The 15,754-nt window shown below is 34.7% G+C and overlaps 1 protein-coding gene across 4 annotated transcripts in view; it reads right to left on the bottom strand.

Moving 5' to 3' along the window:
* USP47 (ubiquitin specific peptidase 47) overlaps positions 1-15,754 on the bottom strand; it is a 115,228-nt gene that overhangs the window by 6,176 nt on the left and 93,298 nt on the right. For all 4 annotated transcript variants that reach the window (XM_037026374.2, XM_037026375.2, XM_037026377.2 and 1 more), the window contains 8 exons: positions 14,314-14,521; positions 12,678-12,793; positions 10,526-10,645; positions 7,981-8,755; positions 3,431-3,606; positions 3,002-3,082; positions 1,114-1,229; positions 650-768 (listed from right to left, as the gene is read on the bottom strand). In XM_037026374.2, coding sequence (XP_036882269.2) covers positions 650-768; positions 1,114-1,229; positions 3,002-3,082; positions 3,431-3,606; positions 7,981-8,755; positions 10,526-10,645; positions 12,678-12,793; positions 14,314-14,521 — 1,711 coding nt within the window. The remainder of the gene's footprint in view (positions 1-649; positions 769-1,113; positions 1,230-3,001; positions 3,083-3,430; positions 3,607-7,980; positions 8,756-10,525; positions 10,646-12,677; positions 12,794-14,313; positions 14,522-15,754) is intronic.

Below are 15,754 nucleotides of genomic sequence, written 5' to 3'. Positions count from 1 at the left end.
TTAATATGAAGTCATTAGGAGGTGTCCCAATCTTAAATGAATCTTAAATTGTCCTTAAATATGGGCTAATTTGGACACAGACAAACAAGCCCACAGGGAGACCATCATGTGAAGACAAAGACAAAGATCAGGATGAAGCCAAGGAACAGCAAAGGTTGCCAGCAAACTGCCACAAGGTAGGAGAGTGGCACTGAGCATTCTCCCTCACAGCACTCAGAAGGAATCAATCCTCCTACACTCCGATTCACATTCCTAGCCTCCAAAACTGTTAGACAATAAATTTCTGTTGTTTAATCCACCCAGCTTGTAGTACTTTGTTAGGACAGCCTCAGAAACTAATACAGTCATTGTTTTCAAAATCTGATGAAATTATCAATACTACATCCCCCAAACAAAATAAACTGTAAAAAAAAGAAAATGTAAATTACAGGTAAAAAATTTTCCTGTAAGAAATACTAAAAATACAACTTTGATATTCCAACTTCCCTTTAAGGAAGAATTAGTATTCTTAAAGGTAAATAAATATTTAAAAGGCAAATGGGACCCAGAGAAGAGAAAGAAGAAACTCATTATATGATAAAATTTATAAGCTTCTACTAGTTCTAGAGCATTTCTAACTGATATTTCCCCATAAAAGTATTCATAATACCATCAAGAACTTCAAGGAAAACCTCCCAATTGCTGGATATATTAATATCTTCTTCATAAATATGATAATCCAGAAAGACAGTGCCAGGATTCTTCCATGTTTTTTTCCTTAGACGAAACCTACAAATTTGATAAGACATTTTAAACTACTGTAATTTGAAATTCTTAAGAAAAAAAGACATGAATCAGACATCAAGAAAAAATCAACTATGTTTAAATACAAAAGTCAAATGGTTATTCATTAAAATAGGGGGAAAATAAAACGCAATGTTCCCAAGACTTCAAATTTAGTAACCTACAGAGGAAGTTCAAATTCTAATACTTTTGTTTAGGTCTATTAATCTGTAGCACTAAAATTCTGAAGAGTACAGGAATTTTCTTCTAGTTCTAGAGAATCATACCAATCCACATCAATTGACTACATAGTTTTCCTTCAAATTTCTGATGACTGTAACTTTACTGTACCTGTCAATACTGAGCTCTAAACCACACTGCTCCCTGAGTTGAGGAATTAATTCCTCCTTTGATTGCCGTACAGTCATTCCTTTAGCAAACACAGCATCTAGCAGGAACTTGCATGGCTAGGAATATAAATATAACCCATTAGAGAACTGCATTATACATTAAAATAAAAATTAACAAGACATTTTATTTGTACTTTATAGTGTAACAATTACGGGCCTGTGTTTGGGAGTCTGTCTTCCTAGGTTCAAATCTTCATTCCACTACTTACTAACTGCTATCTTGGGCAAATTTCCTTAACATTTCTGTGCCTCAGTTTCCTTATCTGTAACCTGGCGATAGTGTCTTTCTCAGAGTCACTGTGAAGATTAAATAACACATTCATATTTTCCTTCTAATAATAAAATTATCACATTTTTAAAAGTAAAAAAAATCATTTTTATGGACTAAAATGAGGGAAATGCTAATTCTTCAAATACACTCATTGTCTCAAAAGAGACATAGTGTCCACAAACCCCCAAATTATTAGCAACATGAGTCAAAATGACTGTAATGAGTCACAAATAAGAGAGATGATGGTTGCCTGATAAAATATTTTTTGAATGAATGAAGTCATTTTATACAAAATTTATCCCTTTACAGTAGTCGCCCCTTATCTGTGGTTTCAGTTACCACAATCAACTGCAGTTCAGAAGCAGATGATTCTCCTTTTGACCTATTGTCAGGTCAATAGCAGCCAAACACTGTCACAGTGCCTACATCATTTGGCTCGCTTCATCTCATCACTAGGCATTTTATTGTATCACATCATCACAAGAAGGGTGAGAGTACAGTATAATGATATTCTGAGAGCTATCACATTCACTTAGCTTTTATTACAGTATATTGTTATCATTGTTCTATTTTATTATTATTTACTGTTGTTGATTTATCACTGTGCCTGAATTAAACTTGATCACAGGTATGTATGTACAGGAAAAAACAAAGTGCATATATAGGGTTTGATACTATCTGGTTTCAATAATCCACCAGGGGTCTTGGAACACATCCTCTGTGGATAAGGGAGTACTACTGTATTTGCTATTTGCTTTTCATATTTGTCTAGGTCCAGGATGTTATAAACATCCTGATAATAGGGTCTTTGCCTTATTCTTCTGGCTATTTGCCAGAGCCTTTTATATCACAGGAACTAAGACATTTTATTGATTATCCCCCTGAAAACATAACTTGTTTAGATCCTTAATCCACCATTTAGAAGTTGTATGACCTTGGGCAAGTTACTTAACTTCTCTGTGCCTCAGTTTCTTCATCTATAAAATGGAATAAATAGTACTTATAGTTAATTGATGAGGATTAAAAAAGTTAATACTTGCAAGCACTTAGAGCACATGGTAAACACTAGATAAATGCTAATTAAATAACAAAATGACTCTCTGAACACAGGAAGTACCTATATATTCTACAGGTAAACTGCTATCTACTTGTAGCATTATATGATCATTCCAGAAAACAAGCACAAGCAAGTCCTTTTAAAAGCAGGAAATTTCTGCTTCACTCCATTTGTAGCAACACTTTACATCACAGGGACAACAAAAGACGGTCTGAGGGCCACATTCATCTGTGTGTGTTATAAGCATTTTATTGGGATATAGCCACTCCCATTGGTTTATGTATTGTGTATGTCTGCTTTTGTGCTACAGAGGCAGAAATGAGTAGTTACAACAGAGGCAGTATGGCCTGAAAAACTAAAACACTTCCTAGAAAAAGTTTGCTGACCTCTGCTTTAGAGGGATAAAAGAAACAACCTCTTTAGAGTAATAAAACCTCTGCACTGTGTATTTTTGATAACTACCCAAAGTGACCTTATATTGCTCGCAAATGTATTACTTACCTCTTGTTCATTGACTAGAAGCTGGTACACTTTAACTCTGTATTCTCCTTTTTTAAGTGCTCTCCCCAGTCTAATTGTAATCTACAAATTAAAAACAGTTTTTTTAGATGCACTGTCCCAGAAGAACAAACAACCCATTCTTACTCCATTGTTCAGTTTTGTCTTCCAAAATTCTCTAGATTATGAACTCTTTGAGAACAGGTGTATCTTTTACCTGATTCCCCAGCACCTAGAACAGTAATTGATACATAGTTAACATTTAACAAATGTTTGTTAGATGAATGAAGGAAGACAACAACATAAAACATATAATCACGAAACATAAAAAAAAAAAGACCTTTTAGGGTATCTAATTCACCTTAGTAGGAGACAGTGCATATGTTCTCAAATAATTTAAAACAAGTTCTAATTATTCAAAATTTTATCAACCTTATTGTCATCAGAAAATGATGAAAGTGTCTCATTCAGTCGGACGCTCTCAAACTCTTGATTGCTGGCATACACTCGAAAGACTTTGAAGTGAGAGGACAAAACTCCAACAAAGGGCTCTAAATGTTGTTTGAAAGCAGCCAGAGTAATTCTTTTATCAACATGCACCATCAACCCTAAACACAAAGAGAAAAAAAAACAACAAATAAAAATGCAAAAGAAAACTTCCTAAAGAAAACAGATTATATACTTTTTAATATACTGCAAACAGGAAAAAGCACCCCTTTTCAGTTACTGCCTCTTAGCTAATGTACAATATTGCATCAAAACAGGGACAGTGAGTATATGACAGGTATAATCTGACAGCTTTAAATGTTCTGATATTTAAGTGCTTATTTATTTATTTTGGCTGCTAAATTTGGATGTAAACTTCCAGGAATTCTTTTTAAATACACAAATTTCTAGTTCTACACAGTCATAGTATGGATTCCAGCTGGGTTCTGACCCTGCCTCTTCTGCTTCCTTACTAGCTATATGACAAGGAATAAGCCATTAAGCCTCTGTACATCCATTTCTTCATTTGAAAAATGAACATAATAGTGCCTACCTCAGTGTGAATTCAATGAGGTAATATATCTATCATGCTTTAGTAGAGTCATTATATAGTACTTGCTTCAAAAATAGTACATATAATTCTGGGATTTCTGCTAGAAAAAAATGTCAAGACTACCATATGAAGATGTCTGTTTTATCATGTGTTGGACTGTGCTAGGAACAGTATCTACATGGATTAGAAACTACCACCTCTTCCAAGCTTCAATTTAAGCTCTCTTGACATTGTAATAGGATTATCTTTGATGAGTTTTATTTTTTCTAATGCTTATTATTTTAAACTCTTCTCCTTTATTTTTTAAGCCTCTCATTAAGCATCCTTCTGGAATATTTCTATTTACTTAGTTGTCATATTCTAGTAAAGAGGAAAATCTTCGAATTTTTCTCTTTGTCTAGTACAAAGCAGTGCAGAACACATGACCTGCTACGCTGCCTCAGGTCCCCAGTCCTTCTGCTGCCCTAAGATTCTCTCTAGGGTAAGCTGTGGTTTTCTGAAAAATTCACATCAAAGGTCAAGGATGAGATCTGAAAACACACTTGGTTACATTCAAGGGTCACACCAACTAGGGTTGAGGAATTTTTTTGAGATTTTTTCAAATAAATTAATGATCATTTACTGTTTTCCTGGTTATAAGATACAGGTTCACTATAGAAAATATGGCAAGTACAAATGAGAAGAATATATAAAATCAGTGTGATGAACTTTTTAATTATATGCACTTTTTGAGGCAGCATTCCTTTTAATTTGTTTGAAATGTCCATTTCTAAGCCTTAAGGAGAGCCCCTAAATGTTAACAATCTAGCCTTTGGCAAACAAGCCTCTGTTTATATTATCTCCAAAGTACTAAATTTCTTGAGAGATGGTATAATGAAATAATTACTTGATTAGAAATCAGAACCCTATGGCTAAATTTCAGTTTTGCCACTGTAGTCTGATAAATGGCAATAGGTAGGTCATCAAATCTTTCTGGGCCTCAGTTTTCTCATGGGATTATTACACCTGCTTCACCAATTATTGTCATGACAAATGTAGTGAATTCTAAAGCATTAGTCAAATACAAACTATCACTGCATTTCTCTTATAACTTGGAGTAATATTATATCACAGGAAGACACAAATGTTTGTTGGTTACTGACATGGCCCAATATGGTGATTAAGACCGAGTGTTCTGGAGTTGAATGGCCTGGCCTGAATAAATTTTTGGTTCCTCCTTGTCTACTAGATTTGTGATTTTGACTTCTCTGTACTTCAATTACCTCTATTACAATATGTAAATAATGGTATTTTTATTTCATAATGTTTTTGGGTCAAAACATGTAAAATGTTTAACATAGCCCTACAAAATATATTAGCTTAACTGACTGGGTATAATTATTTTATAGTTATAGAGATTACCATCATACCATCTTTCCCATCCACCTCTTCAAACTGAAGAGTTCAGTTTCTTTATAGTATAACTTCAAAATATCTTTAGGGTTTTTCTTTTTCTTTCTTTTATGTATTTCTTCAATAAGACGATAATCACAATTGTACAAAGAAATTTCAGTGCAAATGCACTACCATTTTTAGGTCACATTGGAACAATATTTTCAGAGAAATGCCTATATTCCCTGGAACAATTCCTGGATTGTAATGGATAAAGACCACTATTAAAGTGTAGTTCAGTTATTACCTAATGAATTGCCTATACTGTAAATAGAAAGTCACTCTTCACTTATTAAACCTTGCCATTTCATTGTTCTTTAGAACTCAACATCTACATTTCCCAGGCACCTACTTTCAAGTCACTGATGACCTGTGATGACTCACACTTAGACTCCTGAAAATTGGCTGCTGGCTATGAACCCTACCCCCATCTCTAAGTCAGTTTTCTAACGAGGAAAAGGCATTTTTCCAGTGTTTTCACTTTCTTTTCAATGGCTTCTGAAAGCCTAAATAAATTGTAGTAAATGGTTCTCTTTGTCACCATGTTTATGATTTCAATGAATGCTAGAAAATTAGCCCACTAGGAATTTCCCAAAAAGTCACCTCCTTTTAAATATTTCATTAACCATTCTAAGATAGCAATGAGATTCTGAAATTCTAAGTATTCCCACCGAATACTTCTTCAGGTTGAGACTCATACAGTCAAGTTTCAGCACCGCATTCTAAAACAAATCACTTAAATACCTAACCTTTTCTTAAAGAGAAGATACTTTTAATTTCTCCATTCCCTTGAAAGGTTGAGGATGGGAAGTAAGCAGAGTAGCCACTGCCTATCTTTCTTTTACAATATACAAAAGTAAGGAGCACTGGTAGCAGTTATGGGGTGAAGAATGTACACTAGGCTTATAATCAGATACATGTATTTGAGCCCAGTAATGAGTGTGACCCACTAACTGTGTGACCTTGGGCAAATATTGCAACTTGGTTGAGCAAGTTTCTTCATCAGTGACAAGTGTCTAACTGTCAATTTCACACAGCTATTGAGAACTAAATGTGGTAATAAGTTAATGAACCTTATGAGGTAAGAATTCCACAGACATTTAAAGCATTATTAGAGTTTCTCTGTCTGCATTTTGGCCCATCAAAATGCATTTTCCCACTTGAGTTTCTGCAAGATATATGTATGGATGTCACCTGGACCCAAACAGTTAAAAACACAAATGTATTTTTACTACTGATTTCATAATTTCTACAACTTCTTTTTAAAGTACCAAGTTTCAAGACTACCAGCATCATAGCAGTTAACTTTTATAGTGGTTGTTTGTTTAGCTTCCCCCAACTAGATGAAGCATAAGGCTGCAGCTTAGTCATCTCCACTTCAACTTCTACACAGAGCCTGGTATCTAAGCATGGATTCAGGGAATATTATTTGGGTGAATGAGTGAATGGATGGATGAAGAATGGGAGTGTTCCTACTGTTACAAAGGTAACAGGATCAAGTACATCCAATTAGAAGCCTTATATTCTAATAATGGTTCCACTACTGAATAGAGAGAGAGAGAGACTTCTGGACCAGCTATTCATCCCTTATCAGCTTCTGTTTTCTTATCAGTCAAATGAGGATATCAATGTTTGCTTTATTAATTTCAGAGAATTTTCAAGTGAGAACAAGTGTGAAAACCAAAATATAAAAATATAAGGAGTAATATTTACCTTGTTGAAGACTAATGCAAACTATTTAGTTTTTCAGCTATTTCCCACTTATGCTCAGGATTATATATTGAACTTGGTTGTCCTGCTAATTCTTTGGCTGGTTTTAGTCTGATATTTTGTAAGAGTTGTTTTATTATTTTAATGTTGTTGTGTCTTGCTGTTGCTTCTGCCAAATGCCCAGACAGAGGTATCTTGTCTTTCTGAGATGATGTAATTTGGAACTCCTAGGTTATACCTTGCCTGGAGCTTACTTCAAAGTATCAACTTTAAAAACTAAAAGCTCCTTCCTTTTCTCTGACTTGCCCAGTTGATTACTGACTTTTTTATGGAGTGTGGGAAAGGAGTTGTTTGTATTGAGGGATGGAGGAAAGGGAGGGGATGCACAAATAAAAAATTTTCCTAGGCATTTAACATCAAGTTTTCTAAAGTGTCTGTGCCCTGTCCCCTTTTTTCTTTGCATATTATTAACTTTTAAATTATTTCTTAATTTTTTACTTAGTATTTTTATCATAATTCTTTCCTCTTTAAAAAATTCTTATTTTTATTTTCTTTCTTCTTTTTTTATTTCTCTCCCCACTATGACATCATTACTGTCATAGGTCTAATATGTTGCATAGGTCTCCCTATAACTGCATCAAAAATAACAGCAAAGGCAACAGAGAACCATCTTATAAGCCAGGAAGTTTTAGTGGTCTTAGAATGAAGCACCTAACTCTTAGCTGACTTTTCTTAACTAAAAATCTAAATAAACCAAGAAAAAAAATTGATGCTGCTTCAAGAAGCCTTTTTAAGTACATACATTTGTGTCCTTCCCCTGAACCTTCATCTGCAGCATAAGGTTCTGCTTTGAAATACATGTACTGTATTTCTCCCCTGCTCTTGCCACTCTCATCATATTCACTATCAGTTCCAGAGTCTTCTTCTGCTGTATCCCAAGTCTCTTTTTTCCCTTCATTTGCTTTAGTTCTTCTACTACTTGTGATGCTATGAGAGTCAAGCCCATTAGGCAGATGGACTTGGGCATTATCTGCATTGCACAAAGTGTCACTGCTGTGGCTGGAGCTCAGAATATCGCTGTCCACTGAACTTGTGCTCCTGTCATTATTCACATCTGAGTCTGATCGTTCTTCAGATTGAAAATTTTCAGGATCAGAAGTCTGAATATGCTGCTCAAGTTCTCTATTATCCACTGATGAAGAGTCTCTCTCATTCAGAGGTGATTCAATGTTTTCAAAGTCACTTGTCTCAGTACTTTTGCTGCTATCCCCGTTATCTCCATCCTGTTGCTGCTGCAGCGACAAGCTTTTGAGTTTTTCAGTGCTTTCTTCCAGAATAGCTTCCACAGACTTCAGGCTCCCCACAGGTCCTTTAACCCTCTCACAGTCATTGTCCACATTGCCAGAATCGCCATCAGCTTTCTGGTATGTTGTCCTTTTGGAGTAAGATCCTGGGGATTGTTCAGGTAACAAAACAAACAATCTGATCGTGTTTGCATGCCGATCCAGGAGTTTCCATAAATGAGAGTCTGTAAAGGCCAGCTGGTAATCCAAAGTCTCAGAACTTTCAACAAATACCTAAATAGTAAGTCAAAGAGTTATATTACATCATTAATTTCAGGGGCATTCTCATTCATCACAGGAATAGTGTCACATCAACAAGACAGTACACAATCAGTCATAAAATTTGGTATGATGCTGTTTCTAAAGGACACATGCACTGTTTTTAGAGGCTAGATAAAATGAGCATTATGTCCATATACCTTTGTAATTAGCCATAGAACTGCTAAGACAGATGGGACATACACACACATGCACGCAGATATCTTGTTTATTGGGTTGTCCACTTTCAGAAAATTTTTGCTTTCCACATCTTGCTCTTTAGGAAGACAAAGCTTAGCATGAATATATACAGAGGAACATGAATAAAGACATCTTGGGAATGCAACATCAAAATCCAGATTATAGAAAAAGAGCTAATAGATGATTTGATTCTATGGCAAATAAATAGCAAGGAAACACACACACACACACATAGAGGAATCCTTAGATTAAAACAAACTTAAGAGATATATTATGGACTTTATTTAGATCCTGATTTGAACAAACAGATCCTATTGGAAAAATTTTTATAAGATAATCAGGAAAATCTAAACACTGACTAGATAGATACTGGTTAATATTAAGGCATTTTTGTTAAAACTTCAGGTGTAATAATGTAACTGTAGTTATGTTATTAAAAAGGCATTCCCATCTTTTAGAGATATACATTCAGATTATTTACAGATGAAATAATATGCTTGGGTATTTTTCAAACAACCTGGGGGAAGTAGGTGGTTAAATATAGATGAAACAAGAACTGGTGATTGGAGAAGCTGGGTGATGAGTACACAGGGGTTCATTACACTAGCCTACTTCTGTATATGTGTGAAATTTTCCATAGTAATATTTTAAAAAGTGAAATGCATACATAAATTTGGCAGTTATTAAATAGCATTTTGAGTTTTGCTTAAAAAGATACTATTATCATTTAATAAATGTTATAAATCAGGACTGTCAACTAACCTTTAAAAATATCCCATTCCTTACCCTAAGAGAGTATTAGATTGGATAAGAGATTTTAATGTTACATACACAACCACCACAGAAATGTAGGAGAAGGCAGAGGGTGAATAAAAATGACACATTATGATTAATAAAACAATATTAAAAAAGGTTAAATGAGATAAAAGACTAGACTGCACTAAGATGAATGAGACTGGAAAAGGGTAAAAGACGGAGAAACAAGGAAGATTTTGGACACATTTTACCCAGAATAAAAACAGTGGCATTAGGAACAAACAGGAAAAATAATAAAGGATGGAACACATCAAGAAATGAAACAAATATCAATATGAACTTACTACTTTCTAACAGAGAAAAATATATAGGTAAAGGGAATAATGTTGGGTCACCAAGAAGTACTGCTTTATAGGAGAAGCTCAAGAATGAACAAAATTCAGAGGATATAGTCATTGGGGGATAGAAATAGTCATGAAGGCTCCTCCAAAGAGTCAGGACTAATTTGGGGTTTGAAAAAAACGTAGGGGGAGTGGGAAGAACATTGCAGGTGGGTGCAGCGCATGAACAAGGCATGGAGGAGAACAAGCAAGATGGACCCAAAGGTCAGAAAGAAGGGTGATGTGACCTGACTACAAAGGAAAGTAATTACTGAGAGGATATGAGAATTTAAAAGCTAACTTACAGACAGATGGTGGGTAGCTCTAGCAGCCAGGCTTATAAAATTGAATGAAATTTCATTTACTATAACCAACATAGAAAATAGTAATGAAAAAATAAAAGAGATACCTTATTACTTCTAAAAAAACCTTCAGTTTTTAGGGTTTTACTGGGCACAGTGAGAAGACGCAAATCATTGTAGCAGCGTTCCAGCACAATTCTCATTGTTTCAGCAGGTAAGTGGATGGCCTATAAAGAAAGCAATTTAATAAAAATAGTACTTTCAAGAATAATTGTTTGACTTAGAAATATAGGACAATAAAGCACTGCTGAGTTCTTAAAAACAGCAAACAAGTAGTAAGAGAAAAATAACCTTAGTAGAGGTTTACCCATTTTTAAAGACTTTATGGGAAAAATCATTCCCACTACAAATATGCTGTAAATCAGGAAAACAAAATATTACTTATAAATGTATGCTCTGAAACTGTTTCAAAGGTAATGATTTTTTACAAAAAATTCTATTCCTCTCAAACTTGCCATGTAAATGAGGTGATTTGGTTCCAAAGAAATTGAGTTATTGACTCTTTGAGAGCATCAGCTGTCAAACCAACATCTGTTTAACTTGTTGACTTTTCACAGGTTCTGTTGTATTCTGTGAATAGTTGTTTGTACTCTTACAAAATCAATTTTCTTCTGTGTAAAATGAAATTAAATTAGTAGGTAAAATTTAAAGTTAATCTTAAATTCCATGTCCTTAATTTTGTTGTCATTTTATGAACTTCACATTAACTAAGTAGATAAAAATAATTTACATTTGAAAACCCATGATTTGTTTTCAGCACAACTAATGATAACTAATTATTTCACAGTTTAGTCTAGTCAGACGTTAAACATTGTATTGCTTCGTACAATGTTTTGTGACTGCCTTTATTTTCTAGACATTATTTTTCCCCAATAAAATTACTAGGGCAGGGAATGTACTGTGTCTATTCTGTAGTCTATGTCAGTGTTTATACTCTAGGTTAAACTGTAACACAGAGACATTATACTAATGTAACCTTTTCATGAGCGATTTAATCATAAAATGTGACTTCACAGTATAATTATTTTCCTCCAATTATTACTTTGGCAAAAGTGTTAGAAATCATTGTTAATAATTAAAAGATAATTTTATATAATACTTCACAATTTTTTTCACAGAGCATTTGTTTTATTAATGTTCACTATAAGCCCGTTGAAATAGGCAATAAAAAAACCCAAATGAAACAAAGATAAAACTCCCATAAGATGAGTAACAGGAAACTTGACACAACTGCTTGACTTGTTTACTGAACAGTTTCCACTGCCTCAAGGGATCTTAACCTGGGGTTTAGGAACCTTGCAAAATTCTGCTTACATTTGTGTGCTCAGTGTTCTATAGAGTGCACAACTCCTGATGGATTAACCACCATTCCTCTAGAGTAGACTAGTTGTTTTGTCCAAGGAAATGTGAATGTTTTCATCGTATTTTTCTAGCTCAAAAATTCGAAGTGAGCCTACATTCTTTGTTACTAACTCACACAATTTAGTCAATACTTATTTCATCACTTTCCCCATCAATTCTGCTCCTAGACCTTACTCTCCCCCGTTTCTATTAATAAATACTAACCTTTCTGGCTACCCAAGTTTGACACTCCTCAGATTATCTGTGCTTCTGCCTTACCCCAATATTTATCAGTCGTAAGTCCTACAGATTCTACTTATATAATCACATTACAAACCACACCTTCTTTCATTAGTAGACACATGCCTTCACCTGAATTATTTAAACAACCTCCGCATCTACACTCCTGAGTCCTCCCTCAGTTCATCTGTAACACTAGTATAGTGTTGCCAGTTTGCTGTTCTACAGTACAGCTCTTATTATACCACTGCTGCACTTAGGAAAACAAATAACTTCCTATTACTTAAATAAAATACAGCCCAAACTTTTGTGTTTACTATTTTAAAACCCTCTATTAGATAAATTGAAGTTTTATTTCCAGGCATGTATTTCCATGATCCAGCCAAACATATATGCCAGTGCTACGTGCACTTGCTGCATACTTCCTTACCTTCATATTTTGGGTCAATCTGCTTCTTCTATTTGAGGCATCCTTCTCCCCTAACCATAGTTGCCTCCTGGCTATAAATATTGGCTCCTTGAGGTAAAAATTGGTTCTTATGTCTTACTCATAATTATCATAGAGTACTTAACAAAGCAGGCAGTCATAAATATGTACTGACCAATTTTATAACTTACCTTTGAAATAAGTTGTTTGAATTCTGTAACTGTTTGATTTAAGTAAGCACGGACAGTGATAGGAGAAGCTACAGATTCTGTCTTTAGATCAACAACATGAACTTTCACCATCACTTCTGTCACATTTAAAAAACATAAAAACATTACATCGAGGTTTATTTTTAAAATATATTTCACATAAGCAATGCATTCTTAATGTGTTTCTAATAGATGGCAAAGACAACATTTTTAAAACTATCAAGATGGTGGATGCATGTTATACATGTATGTTAAAACTTCTCTTTCACAATTTATCACACTACATACATAAAGAAATCGAAATTAGACTGATAAAAAAGGTCTAGATCTCTTTAGAAAAGTGACAAAAGTCAATGTGATTTTTAAAAATACTTTACTTGTAAAAATAATACCACTGTCAATTTATCAAGCATATTAGAAATATATTTCCAAAGTTCCAAAATACAGACCAAAACCACAGCACTAAATAAATATAAATAGCTAGAGAATGCAAACAAATAGTAAAGGGGTCATATCAGTCCTACTTGCTTTTGAACAAACTTCATTTAACTATTCAAGACCTTGTTCATAATCAGACTTCTTTTTCTCAAAAAAAAATTCTCTATGTCCTATGGAAAATTCTACAGATAAACTGTTTTGTTCACATTTGTTTTTTCATTTAAATTCTTCATATTATAATTTAATCTCATCTTCTGTTTTAAGGAGATTATATATAACTGAACTTTTAGTCATTAGAAAAAATACATGATCTTTAAATACTACATTCAGTAGATATTTTCTAGTTTAGCTGTTTTAAACTCTTATGTATAATACAAATCAAGCCTCAGTTTTCCCCTCATGTTGTTAAACTAAATCTGACAAAATAATCTATCTCCTAAAGTCTTGATTATTAATGAAAAAGGAGATTATTTATAAATTTTACAATCCATACTCACATTTAGAGTTCTCTTTTAAAGAAGCAGTTTTATTGCTGACTTATGATTTAATCATAATTTTTGCTATCTAGCTCAAAAATAATCTGCAAGGAAATGTTCCAAAGGTATTCTTTACATACAGGGCAGAGACTGACAGGAGGTGGCCCTGAAAGAATACCATTCTTAATCCACTTCGGAAAGAGAATCCTTTATTTAAAAAAGGGGGTCTGTATAGGATCCACAGAGGAACAGAATTTGAAAGCATAGAAGGTTTTGTAAGTTCAATTTTTAGGAATAAAAGTAGAGAACATAATCTGAATTCTAATTAACGACTGATAGAAGGAAGCTAGGATGAAGAAAACAACAGAGGGAGAGAGAAAGAAAGGACAGGGAGGGAGGGAGCGAGCGAGAAGATGAAGGGAGACATAAAAAATGAGGGATGATTCAGTACTAGAGGAGAAAAATCCCACTGAAGACTATAAGCCAGAAGTTTTGCTGTTGTATTTTTTAAATCTTGTATATATAGCTCTTTGAAAGTAATCTAGAACTAAATTCTAAGCTTGTTGCTGACCATTTCCTAAAAAATTATTCTAATTTTTAAGAACATAGAAAAAATAGGAAATTAAACTGATTTTTATAAACAAAAAACCTTCCTATGAAAATTTTAACTCTAGTACAACTGAAAATATGATAAAGTTCCTTACCTCCAGGTTTATAAGACTGGAAAACTTGATCAGGTTTTCTTGTCTCCAACAGCAGATCAAACATGTATGTTGACTTGACTCCACCTAGTAAAAGTCCCATTGGCGTATCTTCTTCTCCTTCATATGATCGTTCAAGATAATCATGAAACTCATCATATTTAACAAGGCGACAGCAATCCATGGGTATTACTTCTTCTAAATCCATCATCTAAAAGAAAACAACCCCCAAGGAAAAAAAAAAATAGTATTATAGTCTGATGTGTAATTGCATAGCTAGTAGGCCTTCACAAACAGTAAAATCCATGTATTTATAATTTGCATCAAACTCTAAGACTTCAAAGTTAAAAGTTAGGAGTATTTAATACTTATTTAAGGTTTGTGATTTAAGGTACGTTAAAGAAAAATGTGTAGACTTGATACATATCCCCAATGACCTCTACTCACCCCCAACACATCCCCAGAGATGGAGGCTCTATTTCTGGAACATAGGATTGATTCAGGTCTCACTTCTGTTTGACCCTTTATATTTGTGAACTTTTACTTCATATTTTCAAGACAATATTTTTTTCTTCCTCTATCAAAAAGTGATGGAATAGATTGGATTAAAGATGGCGATGTGAGAGGAGAGACAGAGGCTTCCTCCTAAAACTGTATACAATTAGAAAATATAGTTGGCACAACTAATCCTGAGAGAGGAACAGGAAACTGGACAGCACCAGACTGCACACACCTGGAGAAAAGAGCAGACCTCAAGGAACAAGGTAATGTACTAAAGCTGTGGCCAGGCGGGACCCGAGCCATTCCCCCACCCCAGCTCACGGGCAGGAGGAAGAGAAATGGAGCAGGGAGGGAGTGGAAGGCCTGGGACTGCTGAATACCTAGCTCCGGAAATCTGCTCTGGGAGCACAAACCTACATTTCACGGTGCTTCCATGATACTCGCATGATTACCGGGTTGGAAAGCTAATACAGGCAGAATTCCTGGAGAGACTGAGATTCCAGCCGCTTGTGGAAAGCAGGGATCCATATCCGGCTGCTCTGGGACAAAAGCTTATACCTGTGTGCTCGGCCCACTGCTTAAGGCAGTGGAGACAGGCACGGCAGCCAAGAGGTGGGGAACAGCTCTTTCCTCCCACCAGGCACCAGTACCGCTCCCCTGCAACACCCGACATTGCTTCAGGGGCTGAGCAGCTCCAGAATAGAGCTTCTGGACACTAGAGGGTACCATATACAAACATGAAATGCCAAAGGAACCTTGTCCAGAGTAAAATTATTAATACAGCTCCCAAGAAAGATTTAAATGATATGGACCTCGTGACTCTTCCTGAAAGGGAGTTCAAAATAAAAATCATCAACATGCTAATGGAGGTACGGAAAAATATCCAAGAACACAGGAATGAATTCAGGACAGAGATCCAATTGCTAAAGAACATGATGGAAGG

The sequence above is a fragment of the Manis javanica genome, chromosome 11, assembly GCF_040802235.1.
Source record: "Manis javanica isolate MJ-LG chromosome 11, MJ_LKY, whole genome shotgun sequence".
NCBI lineage: Eukaryota > Metazoa > Chordata > Mammalia > Pholidota > Manidae > Manis > Manis javanica.
Note: the sequence above shows the minus strand (reverse complement) of the source record. Positions and strands in the feature narration are given on the sequence as shown.